Source organism: Poecile atricapillus, chromosome 2, assembly GCF_030490865.1.
Source record: "Poecile atricapillus isolate bPoeAtr1 chromosome 2, bPoeAtr1.hap1, whole genome shotgun sequence".
In the NCBI taxonomy this organism is placed as follows: Eukaryota; Metazoa; Chordata; class Aves; order Passeriformes; family Paridae; genus Poecile; species Poecile atricapillus.
The window spans coordinates 99,672,094-99,688,542 of NC_081250.1; the positions used below are offsets into that span (position 1 = coordinate 99,672,094).

Genomic DNA, 16,449 nt, shown 5'->3' on the forward strand with positions numbered 1-16,449 from the left:
TCATACCCATCAGAGGGAAAAGGAGAGTGCTATATATCCCTGCTGAGCATGGATCTGTTGCAATATGAAGATAATTATAGTGCTTATTTCTGCAAATTTAGATGTTGCTAAATAGAGTGTAACCTTTTGGTCACAACATTGGGACTCAAGTCTGATTCACATCACAGTTTATTATACAAAGGGAATTTTTTTTTCCTCTTTTGTCTCAGCTTGGTTGTATACAAAATGAAGGTTATAACTCTTCTTGTATGTATAAGTGAAGGTTCAAACACTAAACTGAAATGAGTAGAGCAGGAACCTAGTTTCCTTCTTTATGAAATGATACAGTAGAATGCGCAATATCTATTAAACCAACAGAGGATAAAAATTTGCATTTTGTCGTGGCTTCAAAATATTCACAAAATTTCAAGCAAATTGTAAAAACAAAGTTTCACCAGTAATATGCTTTGAAAGCGGCAGAAAAGTATTATACCTGATAAGCATAAGAAGCACAGTGCTTTCTTCTTCAAATTAATAAAGAAGGGATTTGTTTCCCACAACAAAACTTCAGTTTGAAAAGTAGAATGGGCAGTAACTATTCCTTAAATCTATTATTACGGAACCTGGCTATGTGACATTTATATATTTCTGAAATCTGAAAAAAATGTTCAATGTATTTTGAAATTTTCACTGATAAGAGAGATGACAATGGGCAGCAGACCAAGCAGCTGATACATTGAAAATACATTAAATTCTATTCCAGCCAAGTCTGTTTATGACATAGTTCAGATGTGTGGCTTTCATAATCTATTCTAAAGAATAAGAGATTAAAAGATCAACAAAACCCGAATGTATTCAATTAACCAAGAGGTCATATTAATATAAGTTCCCAGCAATTTTTAACGCATATTTTCCTCTTTTTCTCAGCATTACTGCAAAAGGTTTATGTAAGTTTACCTGTTTTGGGCTCCACAGAGAAGTAAGGCTGTCCTTGCAATATGCTGTAGACCACTCGAGCACTGTTGCCATAAGTAGGATCATCTGCATCAGTGGCTGTCACTTGAACCACAGAGGTACCTGTAAAATGTTTGAGGGACTATTGCACATGATAGATAGAAAAATCTGAACTACACTTACTGAATATGCTATGCCAGTACATATCTAGAACAGTGTGAGGTGGCTTTTTCACAACTGTTCATCATTTCCTGACTCTGTTTAGTGTATCAGGTTCTATTTGTAAACTAGTAGTATCAGCTGTTACAACATTCCATCTTCCCAAACAGTCACAGGCATTCACTTACACCAGTAAAAACCACCTCACTCGTTAGCTCCTCCTTTCTATCTCTGCCTTTGCTTGGTGGAGGATATGTCAGCAAAATTTCTGTAATGTAGTAGTAGCTTTCCTTTTAAGAAAAGTCTGCGTGCTGAAATTGTAGTGACTCATTAGAAATTCAAACATACATACATATACATGTTTTACAAATTTTGAAAAATATACACAAAACTATGGCTAGCCTATGAAATTACTTACTGCTTCATAAAGAGATGGCTGAATAGTTTCTTTCCCAGCTCAGAGAAAACTTGGTGAAAGCTCTCTAAATTTCTTTAAAAAGCAGTAATTCCCTTCAATAATCTGCAATACTGATTTCCTTCAATCCTTCCTATCTGCAATATCAGTTGTGGTACTCTATTGCGTAAAGATTCCTTGAGCAAGAACTATCTCTATATTGACAGGAATAAGGAAGCAAAATTTCTAACTGGTTGATAAAAAGGTTGTATTTTGTAAGGACCTTATTCTGCATCCAGCTCCTATTCATTATGTTCTCCATGTCAGTTCCCATTTGTTTTGTTCTATGAGACAGCTTCCATGGTGTATGCTGAGAGCAGAATAAAATAACACCCGGGAGCCAGGGCCTTGGCCATGGTCACCACCCGTTGATAGACAGAAAAGATTATTTTTCTCACTGGCAGATTGTCTGGAACATTCAGACCTTCCATTGAACAGCACAGGGACCCATTTGGAGGTGAGATTGCAAATTAATATTGTAACAATTTGGCAGATGCCCAGTAAAGGTCTTCAAGAGAAGACCAGATTGCTTAATAGACTTTATTTAGACACACAATTAGAGAAAAACACTTGTTAAACACAGTGTTCATTTTCTGAAAGGACACATTTTTGACATGTGAAAATGAGACCAGCCTTGAAAGCCTTGAAATCTCTATTTAAGAACAAATTGCAATAGCAAGTGTCCAGGGTGAACTTGACATAAATAGTATTCTGGTCAGTTTAACTTGGAATTTTCAAGAAATGGGATAAAGTTTTGAAATTCTTTTTATCTTATATAGTATGTCTCCCATCCATTTTCCTCATCTTTTCCATTCTCAGTTAAGTAGAACAACATGAATGGAGCCTGGGACTAGGCTGAAAGTTTGGAGACAGGATTAAGTGCAGTCCTTCATAAAATGGAACAAAGAATGGGTCCTGCTTGAAAGAATTCTGACCAGAAATGATCATTAATAAGATAAATTTATTCAGGTTATGGCCTAGTTAGCCCACGTTCCTGATCTCTGTTCCTGAAGTATCCATGACAAAGTAGTATGATTGCAGTTCTATTTAAATGCAATTTTTCTCTCTTGTGACCTGTCTAATATTTTTGGACAGGGAAAAGGTTCTTCCCAACCTGAAATTTCACATGCAACTATTAAGTAGATGGAAAGTTTAAAAAGAAAATTGGTAGTTAATCCATCAAGTCATTTATCAGTTACAGGACTTAAAATACATCCATTTTCTGTTCACCAGTAACTAAGAACTTTGATTCAGTATGTCAAACTGATTTTACAGATTACTCTATAATGTAATTTCATACAGGGACCTATTTTAAACTTGCCAAAGTCTATCCAGCTTTTGAGAACAAGGGTATCATAATGACTGTTTGACATCCTGTGCTCTTTGTGAAAGCCAAGCTTACCACATTTACAAAGTCACTAAGCCCTGCCAATGAAGCTTATAATGTCTGCAAATATTGGCAAAAGTGCTTATAAACCTCACGCACAGTTATTTCTTTGCCCCCTGCTCTAGCTGCTTTCAAAGGCTCCAGACCAATACAAGATCAAAGAAATTACAAGCTCTGCAATCTCAGCACAGACATTTTTGAAATGCTGCAAGTTTGGAAGTGCTTGTTTGCTGTAAAAATCTATTGATGCAGCAAACAAGCCCTCTACATTCCAGGAAATTAATAAAGTCATTATCTGAATCTAATTGTCTCTCTCCTAAAATACATCAATCCTTCAAAAAAGGGTGGTTCTTAAATAGAAATTCTAACATCAAATCTTTCTGCGATAATTCCATTTAAATGTAACCAGTAACTAAAAAACAATGATACTTTTCCAGTCCCTCTGTGCTAATCAACTTCTTTTAAACATCAGTGGGGGAAAGATCTGAAACCCATCCTATTGTCATTATTTCTTTACTAATTGTACACACAAATAAAAAAGAGCTTCTGAAGCCCAATGCTGAGAGGGAGATTTCTGCACAACATTTCTTTTAAGAATATGCAAGATAACAGAAGGTATTCTAACTATGTGAAAAGTCCTATGTGTAGGAAATCTGTTCCAAGGAAACAAAATGCACAGAAAGATCCGTATTTGAGGATTTCAAGAGACTTTTCCAGAAGAAGCAGATTGCTCTTGAAGAACAGGAATTCCTTCAGAGTATGATAATTGCCATGCACTGCTGTCCTAATCCTTCTGCAATGGATTGATGTCAAATTAAAATACTTACTTCCCCTTTAAAAAACCCAAACCATAAAGCTGTGGGGATACTTAGGGATAGTAAATAAACATAAAACTGTGAGGAAAAATGGGTAGTTGCATTGTAGTTCCAAGTACATCATTGTACAAGAGTTTGTGTTCCTGCACTGAAATTGTCCTCCTTGTATCCCTGAACACTTTGCCTTACCCTCTAGCAGTCACAGTCAGCTGTCATCCAAGATTATTCATCCAAGATTAGGATTTACAGGTAACAGGGTCAGTCAACAAATGGTAACTCCACCCAACAAAATGAGTGTGCCAATAAATGTTGTTTAGTCACCACTATTCAGAGCCCTGGAGTGCAAGTGTACTTTGACCCTACCAGAAACTTTCATCAGTGCATTTCAAACTTCAGCTTCGCAACTATAACTTAAATTATTACTTACAGTTTGTGTATTTTTGTATGGGTGGTTAAAAAAAAAAAAAATGCATTATTTATTTTAAAAATAGCTTTCTCTTTTAAATATGGATTCCTCTAAAACAAATTTTTTTCTACAGTTATGCGTTTTTAACAAAGCTTGGATATCAGCTCATTTAAAAGAATTCTGCATGTAACAACTTCATAAATTTTTTCAACAATTGTATCAAGTACTGAGAAAAAAATCTGTGCTGCTTATCAAAGTGCTCCACATAATTCTTTTTTTGAGAGTAGTTAAGAGACTTAATACTGTGTGACAGATTTCTTGTTTTATTTTCCAGAATTTTTAAGATAATTTGTAACATAATATTTAATAGATATTGGTAAAGATTACTAAATTACAGTAATCTTAGAACTTGACCTATTTATACTGATATAACGGTAAAAGGACAGGAGGATATTTGCAGAGACGACCTTGAATTTAGAATGTTATTTGCACTTAAATATAGCCAAGTCAAGGCTCAACAATGTTCCTGACACACTGCAGAGATTAACCTTTTCTGTGATAGGAAGAGAAAAAGCTAAACTGGTTGCTGAAATTTGAGTTGGAGATCCTTTGAAGGGATCCATTTTGTATCTCTAAGTGTATTATTTTAGAAATATCTACAGAGCTTTTTAGAAATATTGCTAGTAACTTGCAGTATATTTTATGCAAATTTTGAAATAATGTTTTATGAGAAATGATTCTGTGCCTTCTGTTTTAATTGGTGAGATCATTCAAAGGAAAACTGGTTTCTAAAACTAGATTAACAAATGGCTAATTTTTAAACTGCACAAACTCTTATCAATTGAATTTTAGCTCCATTAACAAATTGAAAATGGAGTTTTAAGGCAGTCAGTTATGAAAAGTATTAATTTATAACAATTAATGATGTGTACTACGTGTAACAGACAAAACAATTACATGATGGCATCACATTTCTACATGGTATCAGCTGCTACTAAAAACATTAAACACCTTTACTATCAAATTATTCAGGAGTCCTGCATAATCCTTGCATACAACAATCCAGACTGGCTCTGCTCTGTGGCCTCTGGTATTTCTATGCTTTTACCACTAGGTCTCACCCACAGTTGATGCAGCAATGCCTCCACAAACTTTCCTCTCCGGTAGTATGAAAAGGGACAGTCAAAACCCCCTTCACCTCCTCCCTCCCCTCCCACAGCCTAGTTACATTGCCATCACCTGGGGAAAAACTCAAGAATGGTTCCAGCTAAGCAGCAAGGTCAGACAAAGGGAAGCAGAGGTGGCTTGTACTTGGAGAGGGACACTTCATGCAGGCTCTCAAAGCCCACTGCGCACTGTATCAAAGATTTAAGCCTGATACAGTGCTTTTGCTTTTTTAGTTTGTTATATAATTCAGATATTTCTATACATCTCAGTTGGGGTAATAAACATGGCAAGAGAGATATTTGTTGTGCTGGGTAACAAAAAAAGTTGTTGATATGGCTGGAGAGCAGAGAATATTAAATAAACCAAAACTATGTTGGGCACTGGAATTCTCATCCCTACTTCCTTTGGCTATAACTCAAACAGACCAGTATCCTTTTGTTTGAGACATAATACTGCTCAGTTTTTTAAGTACCAGGACACACTTTAAAAATATATAACAAAAACAAATCCTTATGATTTTCAGATAAGCCATATCTTTGGGGGGTTTGCCATGAATAGATTTACAAGCCATCAAGATATTTACTCTATCAGGATAATCAATATAATTGGGTCTGACCCAAATATAATTTGAACCTGACCTGAAGCCATTTCAAATAAAAGAAGAGATTGACTTCAATTAGCCTTAGATAATGTCCAAAAATATTTGTCAGATAAAATACAGAACCATTATACTTGCATAACCAGCCTGTAGGTTAAAGGTTATAGTTTTCCTAGCTTTACAGTTAATTTGGGTTTACAATCTTGTGATCGCTTTCATTTCCTTTAATATCCAATTAAAAATCCCTGTCATGGATATAATTTTAAACAAAATAGGAGAGAGATACTTTCTGTCTCCTTAATATTTCATGGATGCTCTAGGTGATTAATTAAAAATTATGTTTTATGAATAAAGTATGAATTGCTGTAGCTATGTAAGACAAAATGCGACAAAGTGTGACAAAGTGTGACAAAGGAATTACATAGTAATCCTTAACTCTAACAATGTAACTCTCTAACAATTTGGTAGGTGTGTGATACTAACCATGAAGATGTTTAAAAGGTGAAGTTTCAGGAAGTTCGTGAATTTGAAACCACCCTTAGTTGACACAAATCTCAGCGAGTGCACAAATCTCAATTAATAATTTTGCATAATACTTCCCCTGAATTGAAAATACATTTGGTGTTGTGTGGTCCATATGGGAGAGAATTTCTTTTACTACTTTACGATGTGAAGATTCAAGAAAATATGCAAAGCAATTCATTTTGAAAAATAGTCCTTATATTCTCCTCTGAACACAGTGCACTCCCCATACATTGATTTCCAATATATTTGTGGACCAAATGGAGCATAGGTAGGAGTAGAGGTATGGATTTGTACGTGTAGGTGAACCTCATATATCTGTAGTAGTTGTCTGTACATCAATATGTCAGTGCAATAAAAGACAGAGGTGATAAATGCAAGAGTGAAATATGGAGATAATTTCTTTTCAGGCTATAAGACAAAAGTGAAAAAAAATCTAATAGTTATTGCATGCTGCATCTTAAATAATCTTATTCTAAAATAAAAGGGCAACTTAAGAAAAAAAAGATGTATTTTAACACAACATATTTTTGAAGTGGATTATTTAGGTTTTATGGTCTTAGATTATCTGTTCTCTAGATTTTTTCAAGGTTCAGAAGTAAAAAGTTTCCAGCAATATACCACAACTTAATCTCCTCCCTGTTACTCTGAAAAAGGTTTGGTGTCTGTCTTTCTTCCAAGGCTAATCTTGCTTCTTCAACAATCCACACAGTGCTCAAGTGACAATGAGTAAATGCCAAGTATCAATGAGAAATAGTGCCTATGCTTACTGCTTAGTAAAATAAATGTATGGAAAACTCATTAGCAATGTTTTACTTATCTTATATTGACTCTTAAGCTGAGTTTCAAATACATAAGCAATGTTTGCTGCTGATTGCTGCAGGCACTTAGGTAGGGAAGATTCTTTTTCTCTCTCTAGCTCTAATTTAGATGCATTGTTTAACAGTCAAAAACACAGGAGATCATACTGAAGAAACTATAGCAAATTTTATAGTAGCCTTACTGTAAGAGTACCACATTTTAATATGGTTTAAAATCAGTCAAGCAAAGAAAATCTTTATTTCAATCACCACAGAACTCTCTCAAGCTGAAGTGAGCCTTCCCATGCATCTATTTGTAGTAAAGTAAGTTGGTGTTCTTGTTTTGTTTGGAGTTTTTTGTGTTTGGTATTTTTGTGTGTGTGTGTTGTTTCAGTTTTTGATGTTGGTTTTCTTTTGTGCTTACATTTATAATTTCACCTAAAAGTAACATTTACCAAAACATCTCTGGGTCAAGCTTTAATCTGGTCTAAAAGAGCTTTCAAAGGAACAGTGGCAACTGGCAATGGATGAGCATTTGGTCACTTTAGAATGACGAGATAATGGATTTAATTTTGAAATCCTTCCCTAATTCAAACTCAGGAAAAATCAGCATTTCTTAGTTTCCAAAAAAGGGTCTGAAGCCTCTAAAACCCATTATTTTCTGGTTTCAGTAGAACTTTGAACTATTTCAAGTTGTACTCCAGTTCCTGCTGCTTGCCTATATTCCCCAGAAAATGGGATTTCAGTGTATGGAAAAATATCCAATAAACTATTACTAAAATGTGAAAAACTTACAAAAAATTATATACTAGAAGGAATTTGAAGAGTTTGTTATGAACAGACCTTATCTGAATGAAATCATAAATTATAACCTCTGAGTACCATAACATAGGTGTGAAACTTATTACTCTTAATGGGAGTTATAAAACAAAGCCTCTGGGCCCTGGAATAAGAAATGCACCATAAAATGGTTATCTGAATCCTTGCATAGCTGTTTGAGTTTCACAACATTTTTGAAAGGGTAAATACTTAATCTAGCATGTTATTTCCAGTTAAGTCCTGAAATATCTAACTGTTGCAGGTGCCTCATAGATAATTAAGTAGCTTAGTATGAAACAGTAAAAAATAATGAAACTTTTAAAAAGGCAATAGGAACAAATTTCCCACAACACCAACAGTGTATTTTGCACTTACCCACAGGAGACATCTCAGGAACTCCAGCAGTGTAGGGACCATCCAGAAATTTTGGCTCATTGTCATTGATGTCCTGAATCTTAATGACGAACTCAGACTCTGGCTCCACGGGTTTATTAGTCAGCCTATCTAGCGCTTGTGCTCGGAGTGTGTAGTAGGCCTGCTCTTCTCGATCCAGCCTCTTTGTAGCATGAATATCCCCCGTGTTCTCATCAATAATGAAAATGGAACTTGCCCCTTCGCCTGACAAGATGTATTTGATGGAACCATCTCCTTTATCAACATCAGAGTGAAGCTGGTGAAAAATTGATGAGAGATGAGATTAACTTACAAGAGAGTCAGTGGCATGGAGATATGTAAAAATAATTCCTATGTTGAGCAGTAGTACATGAAATTTTATTGTTCCTGGAAATATAAGCTGAATGCTTTTCAGACACACAGCATGTGAGGGACCATTAGAATCTGTAAATTTTCCACTTTAAGCAAGAAAACTTCATTCTTGCCTGCAAACAATCTCACTCTTCTCATGCCAGATTTTTACACAGGCAAAATGCATGCACACACATTATCATAACCGTGACTTTATTCCTACCTGAATTTAACCACATTGCTCACTTCAGTTTATAATCCTACTGAAGGGTGAGACTTCAAACAAATGTCAGTATAAACTTAATGTCAATGTGTGTTTGCTCTTGTGTGTATTTACATATTTCCTCAGTATTTACTGCATAGAACAGTAAAACATGTCAAATGTTCCTCATGAGGGAAAGCAGCAGGCAGGTACTGATCTCTTCTGTCTGATGGCCAGTGACAGAATTCAAGAGAATGGCATGAAGCTAAGTCAGGGAGGTTTAGGTTGGATAGCAGGAAGGTTTTTCAGCAAGAGGGTGGTTGGGCACTGGAGCAGGCTCTCCAGGGAAGTGGTCACAGCACCAGCCTGCCAGAGTTCAAGAGGCATTTGGACAACAGTCTCAGGCACATGGTGACTCTTGTGGTTTCTTGTGCAGGGCCAGCGATTGGACTTGATTGTCTTGATGGGTCCCTTCCAGCTCAGCATATTCTATGATTCTATGAAATGAGGTAAAATGTACTGGTTGATAAATTGCTCATTACTATCTGATGGGCCTGTTCAATTCTTCACTTTCATATCTTGCTTTCCATTATCTAATTACAGAGAAATGCAGACTCTGAGAAAGTGTCTTGGCACTTTTGGAAGCACGCAGAATTAAAAACCAGGTGCAGTTTCCCTGGGACTACTTGTAGTAGCCACGCAAGAAATATACTTCAGTAGGTCAAAATGTCTATTCCATCAGAAAGGCAAGATAGATTTACAGGAAGAACAATTTTTTCCTCATCACTCAAGGTATTTTAACTTACAGAGCAAGATTCCACAGGTTTTTTAGCTCTATTATGTCCACTGAGTTTCATCTTTCTGTTACAGAACACAAACTCAAACACCCCTTACATACTTCTCAACCGTGTATCAGGAATGTAATTGATCTGGATATCATATTATAGCAACACACACGTATGATATATTTAATAGTGTACAGGTGAAAAGAATATCAGTAAAATTTAAAGCATTTTCTTGCTTATTAAAAGTGGATTAAATTGTAAATAGCTGAAGACAATGTTAAATATGCTTTGAATTGTTAAATATGGATTTTTCTATCTTATATCTTCTTTGTACCTGTCCTAATTCCATGTTATCTTGGTTTGGAGGTAAGTCCACTGTCATCACCATCATCATCACAATTTCCATCACTAACATTTTTTCTCTATGTTAGGAGAATCACTGTGACAGTATTCACTTCCCAAATACATGCAGAAAATTGTTATCTTGGGCATGACTTAGCACAGCTGCAAAATCTTTTCCTATTTCAGCAGGGAAGTATTCATGCTCAGTTTTGAATTTTTCAGCTGGATAAAAAGCTGCCTATTTCTTACACATTATTTCACTTACACTGTTTGGATATCTCATACTTAGGCAATTAGAGTGCACTCCTCTCTTTTCAGACAGAAATGGAATCTGGAACCTTGGACTGGATTAGAAAAACAGAACTAGGGTATCTAAATCAGATTAGCTACATTATTTTGAAATATGTTTTATCCTTATTCTGCTGTTTCTTAAATCCAGAGACACCAAAACAAGCCTGAGATTTCTTTGGTGGAGCTCCCCAAACATTTAAAGCCCGACTTCTCTGCACACTCAGGAATAAACTGACACTGTGAGCAGGCCAAGGTAAAATGTATCTCACATTCAGGCCCTTTCTGGATCCACAAGGCTGGTGGTATTCCTCAGTTCCAATGGCTAGGGTTTATTGAACAAGCCATACCTCTGTTCAATACACACATCTGACAGCTGGGGCTTTCAATGCTTTTTCAAACTTGACTGGAAGAAGCATCCATCTTCCCTACAGAGGAGCAGTGGCCTGTGCAAGAAAGAATCTAACTTGTCTTTGATTTTGATGTTTTTTTCCTTCCCCTTTTCTTTCTCTAATACCTACTTCAGGGTGCATAAGTCTCCTGTGTGCTACAGAGGAACTGTGTGGGTTTCACTACGTAGCCGGAATCTTACAGTCTAGGCTGAAATGCTGAAAACCACATTACAAAAGAACTGAGGTTATGTGCTACAAGGATGCCATGCCTTTGTCTTTCTTAAGCGATTCTGTTTCTAGCTGGCCTTTCTTTGATGGCTGAGACTCTCACATTCTCCATGTAAAGGCTGTTCCACCTTTTCTGGCATCTTTTAGGATGGATGCTGGATGAGAGAAAAGCAGAAGACACCAGTATATCCAGCAGCTCATCAGGCAGAGCAGTTTTCTGAATGTTAGAGGTGTACAAGTAAATCTCTTCAAGCAGAGAAAGCTTCCATATCTCAGCTGCTGAGAGCAGCACAGTGCTGTCTCATGGGGTTGGAGCTGTGCCCATCAGAACACTACAGTGGTCTCCAACTGCAGGGCTGCACAGCCTTCCTTTCACCTTGTATCTGCATCCAGCCCTATCCCAAATAACTAACCAGCACTGTTTTGAAAAAAACAAAAAGAGACCTTCAGGGGAGAAGCCAGTAAATCCTTGAAGATGCACTGAGCAAGGCTTTCACATCCCAGGGAAAGAAGAAATTGTGTAGCTTCAGCATTTCCCATTTGCTCACTCAGTACCTTGCTGATTAACAACACATTGTTCTTTAAGGAGTTCCACTTTGAGGTCCATAAATCTCCACATGGATTGCACTACAGTGGTTGGTGACCTGGAGTGAAATGCTGAACAGAAACCACTTTTTGGAACGATGCCTTGGTAAGAAAACTGCTACTGCATGGATTAGTAAAGTGATTAGTGAGGACCTTTGTTTTTCCAAGGTTAAGGCTCTGGAACTGCAAATTTCTTTGTATCTTTGTAAAACTTTGTTCTACTAAGAATTTAAAAACAGTGCTGGCCCATGCTCAAATAAGTAATGTACCATTCTCTACCTACTTAACCCCAGGAAGGTGATACAGCTCAAGATTTAGTTTATCTTTGGCACTATAGAACAATCAATTCAGGGTAAAGCACTCTAAAGAGCTTTTTTCAACACTTTTATATGCATCTTCGAGGAGATCTAAGATAACTTAAAAGTACAATACCAGAGAACAATTCAAAAAAGAAAAAAAAAGTACTTTGCTGAAAAGATTGAGAATTTTGATGCAGTTTTCATGTCACCTATGTTCCAGTTTCACACGATATAATTCTTCCATACAGTGATCATGAAAGTCATTAATGCAGAGGCATCAATGCTTTGCAACTATAAGCAAAATTTTTGAATGTCCTATATTATATTCATAGCTGTATTACTACCAAACATGACTACAAAATACCTGTGGTTCCAGCTACTTGATTTAACATCATAAGAAGTGAGAAGTACATTTTTCCATATAATGTTTGCTTTAGAAAACACTTTGTACATTCTTTATTATTGTCAGGTTTTGTTGTTTGGTTTTGTTGTTGTTTTGGGGTATTGTTTGCCTCTTTTTTAATAGAATACATTAAGTAGTAAGACCTGGGATTTTTATTTGTTCTTATTATTAATTTGGCAACAACTATATATAATCATATTGGACCTCAGGACAGTTGTACTTTACAGGAAGGTTCCAGAAAGCTTCTATGGCCATGCCATCTGCTAACTTGTCTTTCACTCTTCCCACTTTTTACAGGGCCATTCTTTTAGGAGACAGAGCTGCAGCTCAATCTGTAGCTGCACATGGGGACTATGACTTTTGAAGTAGAGAGGCTCAAGACAAAGTCACTCTCAAATTCTTCTTTTAAAAGACATGGAGGACTCATTGGGTAAATCTCATCTGGTTCCATTCTGGGCCATTCCAAACAATTCTTTCAGAATTAGTTTGCATAGATATTGTAAATAAAACACTGTGCTTTCAGAAAGAGGAATGAGACAGTTGTATGCTTCCAATTAATTTCATCCATTGCCACCTCCACACAGTATCCATTATGGTGACTCTCCAGTTTGCCTTGGCTATCAACTAGGCTTTCTTTCAGTATAAGATTCATGATCCAACTCCTATATGCTGATCCTACAGCTTTTTTGTTACATACTGCATACATTTAACATGAAGATTCTAAGAGTTCTGAATTTGGGTCACCCCTGCATGTACAAGAGTACATGAGAACAGGAAAGGAAGCAACAATCTTTTAGAGAGATGATGCATTTTTTTACCATGAGGATAACTTTTGATGCAGTAGGAAAGTTAGCAGAGAGCAAACAGATCTAAGAAAAGCCACGTAAGTTTTGTTGAGGCACATAAAAAGTGCACTTTTTTTGGTTCTTTAGAAAATAATTTATAGAGTACCTTCTGTTGACTTGAACTCAGGCTTAAAAAACACTTAATCTTTTTAGGCTCTCAGTTTTAGAAAATACTTGTTTGGATATGTGTGAGAGAAGGAAGCAGCCAGCTTCACTAAACAGCAAAGGTGTTATTACCCTAACTCTTTTAACAAACCAACTTTTTTCTCACATTTTTTTGGCCCTACAGCAATATAGCTTAGTCTAGGGTCTTCCCTAACACATTTATGTCTACGTGGACCTTTAGGGTGGTGATTATTCTAAGGAAACCTAAATGAAACATTTTTTTCAAAATTCCTAATACTCAATAGTTTTTAGATATTGCCTATTTGTACATTAAGAGATGCACGACCAAAGATGATATCATTTTGTATCACTTGCCAATAAAGTACTAATGCATTATTTTCACTACAGAAGGAGACATTTTTCTTAGCAAGGAGAGATACTGCACTGCATTATTAAAAGCATTTAAAGTATTAAAAGCAGATTTTGTGGCCACTACTCATCTTTTGTATGCCTGAATGGAAGGTTTTCTCTTTTTCTGATTTTCAGATCAGGCGCCTTTAAAGCAGGTGCAATGTTCATATGCCTCTCTTCTCAGATTTCTCTTCCCTAAAGATCTGTCTTTGCTCTTGCTTCTCTCTGTGCCAGCATGGTTAATGATTCATTGCAGAGTTTATAGATTATTGGTGAAGAAGGAAATCAAAGGGAGAACATGAGGAGCTGATTTTTTTTGACACTAGCAGAATGACAGAAGTAATGGAGAGAAAGAGATGCACAGGAAAAACATTAGATGCTTCAATACAATCTAGCTTCATTGCTCTCTGAGACCATAGGAAATGCACCCTCTTTTGCAGAATTAAGAAGTTTTCTCAAAGAAGAGTTGCCTTGTCTGCACCCCATCCTTTCTCTCTATGAAAGTAACTAGAAAGAAGGGAGAGGAATGAAAACTTCCTCCTCCTCATGCCCTGTGCAGCATACATAGTTATTGGTGATATGGAACTGCAGCTTTATTCCTGGCTCCTCACAAAATGCAAGGAGGCACTAAGAATCAAAACAAACCACGAAAAAGAAAAAAATAAGACCAAGCCAGAACCAACCTTCTTGTCCATTTTATAACCACAATTTAGTATCACAAAACAACTGAGAACAGATTGTGGGAAGAAACATTTTTTTTCATGCCACCTTCCCCTCCTTTCTGGGAAGAATTAAAATGGGTATATAAAGATTAAACATATAATTTCTAAAATTAAAGAAAGCTAGTAATTTGAAATAAAAACATAATTTTGCCATTTATATTAAATTTTGGTCATCACAACAGACAGGTTCTTAAGACTGCTGTTATTGGATTTTCTTGGAGTTGATATTTACTATGGTTACACATACGAAGTTTTCAAATCTCCTTTCCCCTTATCATTGTTAGTAAGTGTTTTGTGGTGATTCATAAAGTACTAGATATTTATAGGGTTGATTTTTAGCTTTGTTGTTTTTTGTTTGTTTTTTTTTTTTTTTGTAACACTGTATTTCTCAACTATCAGGATAACTAATGGTGCAGTGTTGGTGCTTTGGAACAATTTCAATGCAAATAATAACCAATATTTAAAATTCAACCTAGATAATGGAGTTAACATTTCAGTAAAATCTAATGTGCACACATACCACGTTTCTGCAATGTCTAAGGGCTTCACAAACACATTAGTTACTAATAGGATCATTGTCTTCAAAGGCAGCCATGAAACTATCATTCTTGTAAACTGAAACCATATTTAAGTATCAACAGCCTAAGACATCTTTTTAAATTTATCTTTCAGTCTGATTACAGAAGTCATGTGGGAAAGAAAAAGATTCTTCAACATTTTATTGATGTCAGCAAAGGCCTGTGATTTGTATAATTGACTTTATACCCAGGCACCAGTGAAAGTATTATTCAGTAGATAATGATTTTCTTATAAAAGTCTATTCTCCAAGAAATGTTGAGAAAGTGATAAAGGAGCTCCTGGAGGGCTTTTGTTTTCTTTTGGTTTTATTAATTTATGTAAAACTATAGTATAGGCCTAGGCACAGAGAGAAATATGCTGGTCTACATTCTCTGCTTTCAGCATAACAGATAATACTGAGGACAAGAGATCAAGTCAATATAAATGGCGATACCCAAAACTCCAACACTTTCAATTAGAGTTTGAACAGAAGGAATATGCTTGTAATGCTGCCAGAGTTTCCTTGTCTCAGCAATGTTGTCAGCATAGTAAGGAACCAACACAGACAACTGTGTCACTGTGGCACAATTTGCCATGTTGACGTACTGGCAATTTCATGCACTGTTTTGCTGCCTTCAGACTTGCTCTTTGTCAGTCAAGTGCAGAGACAGTCACGAGGGAATACAACAAGGTCTCATGCTGCAGACCACAGTATAACCACATTCTATTTATCTAACACAAGCAGTTGGTGACAGGGTTACTGAAAATCTGGTGAGCCCAGACAAGACTTCTGACTTCATTAAAAATATCCAAAACAGTATCTGGACTGCTAAGAGCTGACCGAAGACCTAAGAACTTCTGAGACAATTGAGGTCCAGGACATTTCAGAGATCTCATCACATTCAGCACTGACCCTACAGGCTGCCTGAACTCAGACTGTCTCTGAATCATATTTTGTTTTGACACAGGTAATACTAGAGGCCTATGAATGCCCACAAGGCAGACATATATCTGCCCAGGATCACCACAAATGCAATGAGGTCATCAGAAGTTACCTATCAAATTAACACATTTCAGATTCAAGGTAAAACCAAGGCACATCCCTTTGGGAGTATCAGTTTTCATCCCACAGATTGTCCTTAATAGTCCTCCTGCCATCAAAATGTATGACATTTGGTGCAATTTGAACACCCAAGACCTTAATATTCAACAGTATATAAAACCAGTCAGAATAAAAGCTTCATCTAAAATCAAGGTATTCAGACATTATTACAAAAGCATATGATGAGATAAAATAAATATAAATGCTTAACAGGGAAGAGAGGGAAATTTAAATAAATAAAAAAATAAAAGGTAAAAATATTCACAAACCAAAAGCCAAAATGAATGAGAACATGGATACATCAGAAGAGCAAGAGTAGTACCTCAGAGTAATGTTGTATAACTGTATCAGAATCTTCTTTTCATATCCTGCTTAATG

General features: G+C 36.1%; 1 protein-coding gene across 1 annotated transcript in view; it reads right to left on the reverse strand.

Moving 5' to 3' along the window:
• LOC131575816 (cadherin-7) overlaps positions 1-16,449 on the reverse strand; it is an 81,162-nt gene that overhangs the window by 33,026 nt on the left and 31,687 nt on the right. The window contains exons 3-4 of the mRNA XM_058831799.1: positions 8,436-8,730; positions 937-1,056 (exon numbers count right to left, since the gene is read on the reverse strand). Coding sequence (XP_058687782.1) covers positions 937-1,056; positions 8,436-8,730 — 415 coding nt within the window. The remainder of the gene's footprint in view (positions 1-936; positions 1,057-8,435; positions 8,731-16,449) is intronic.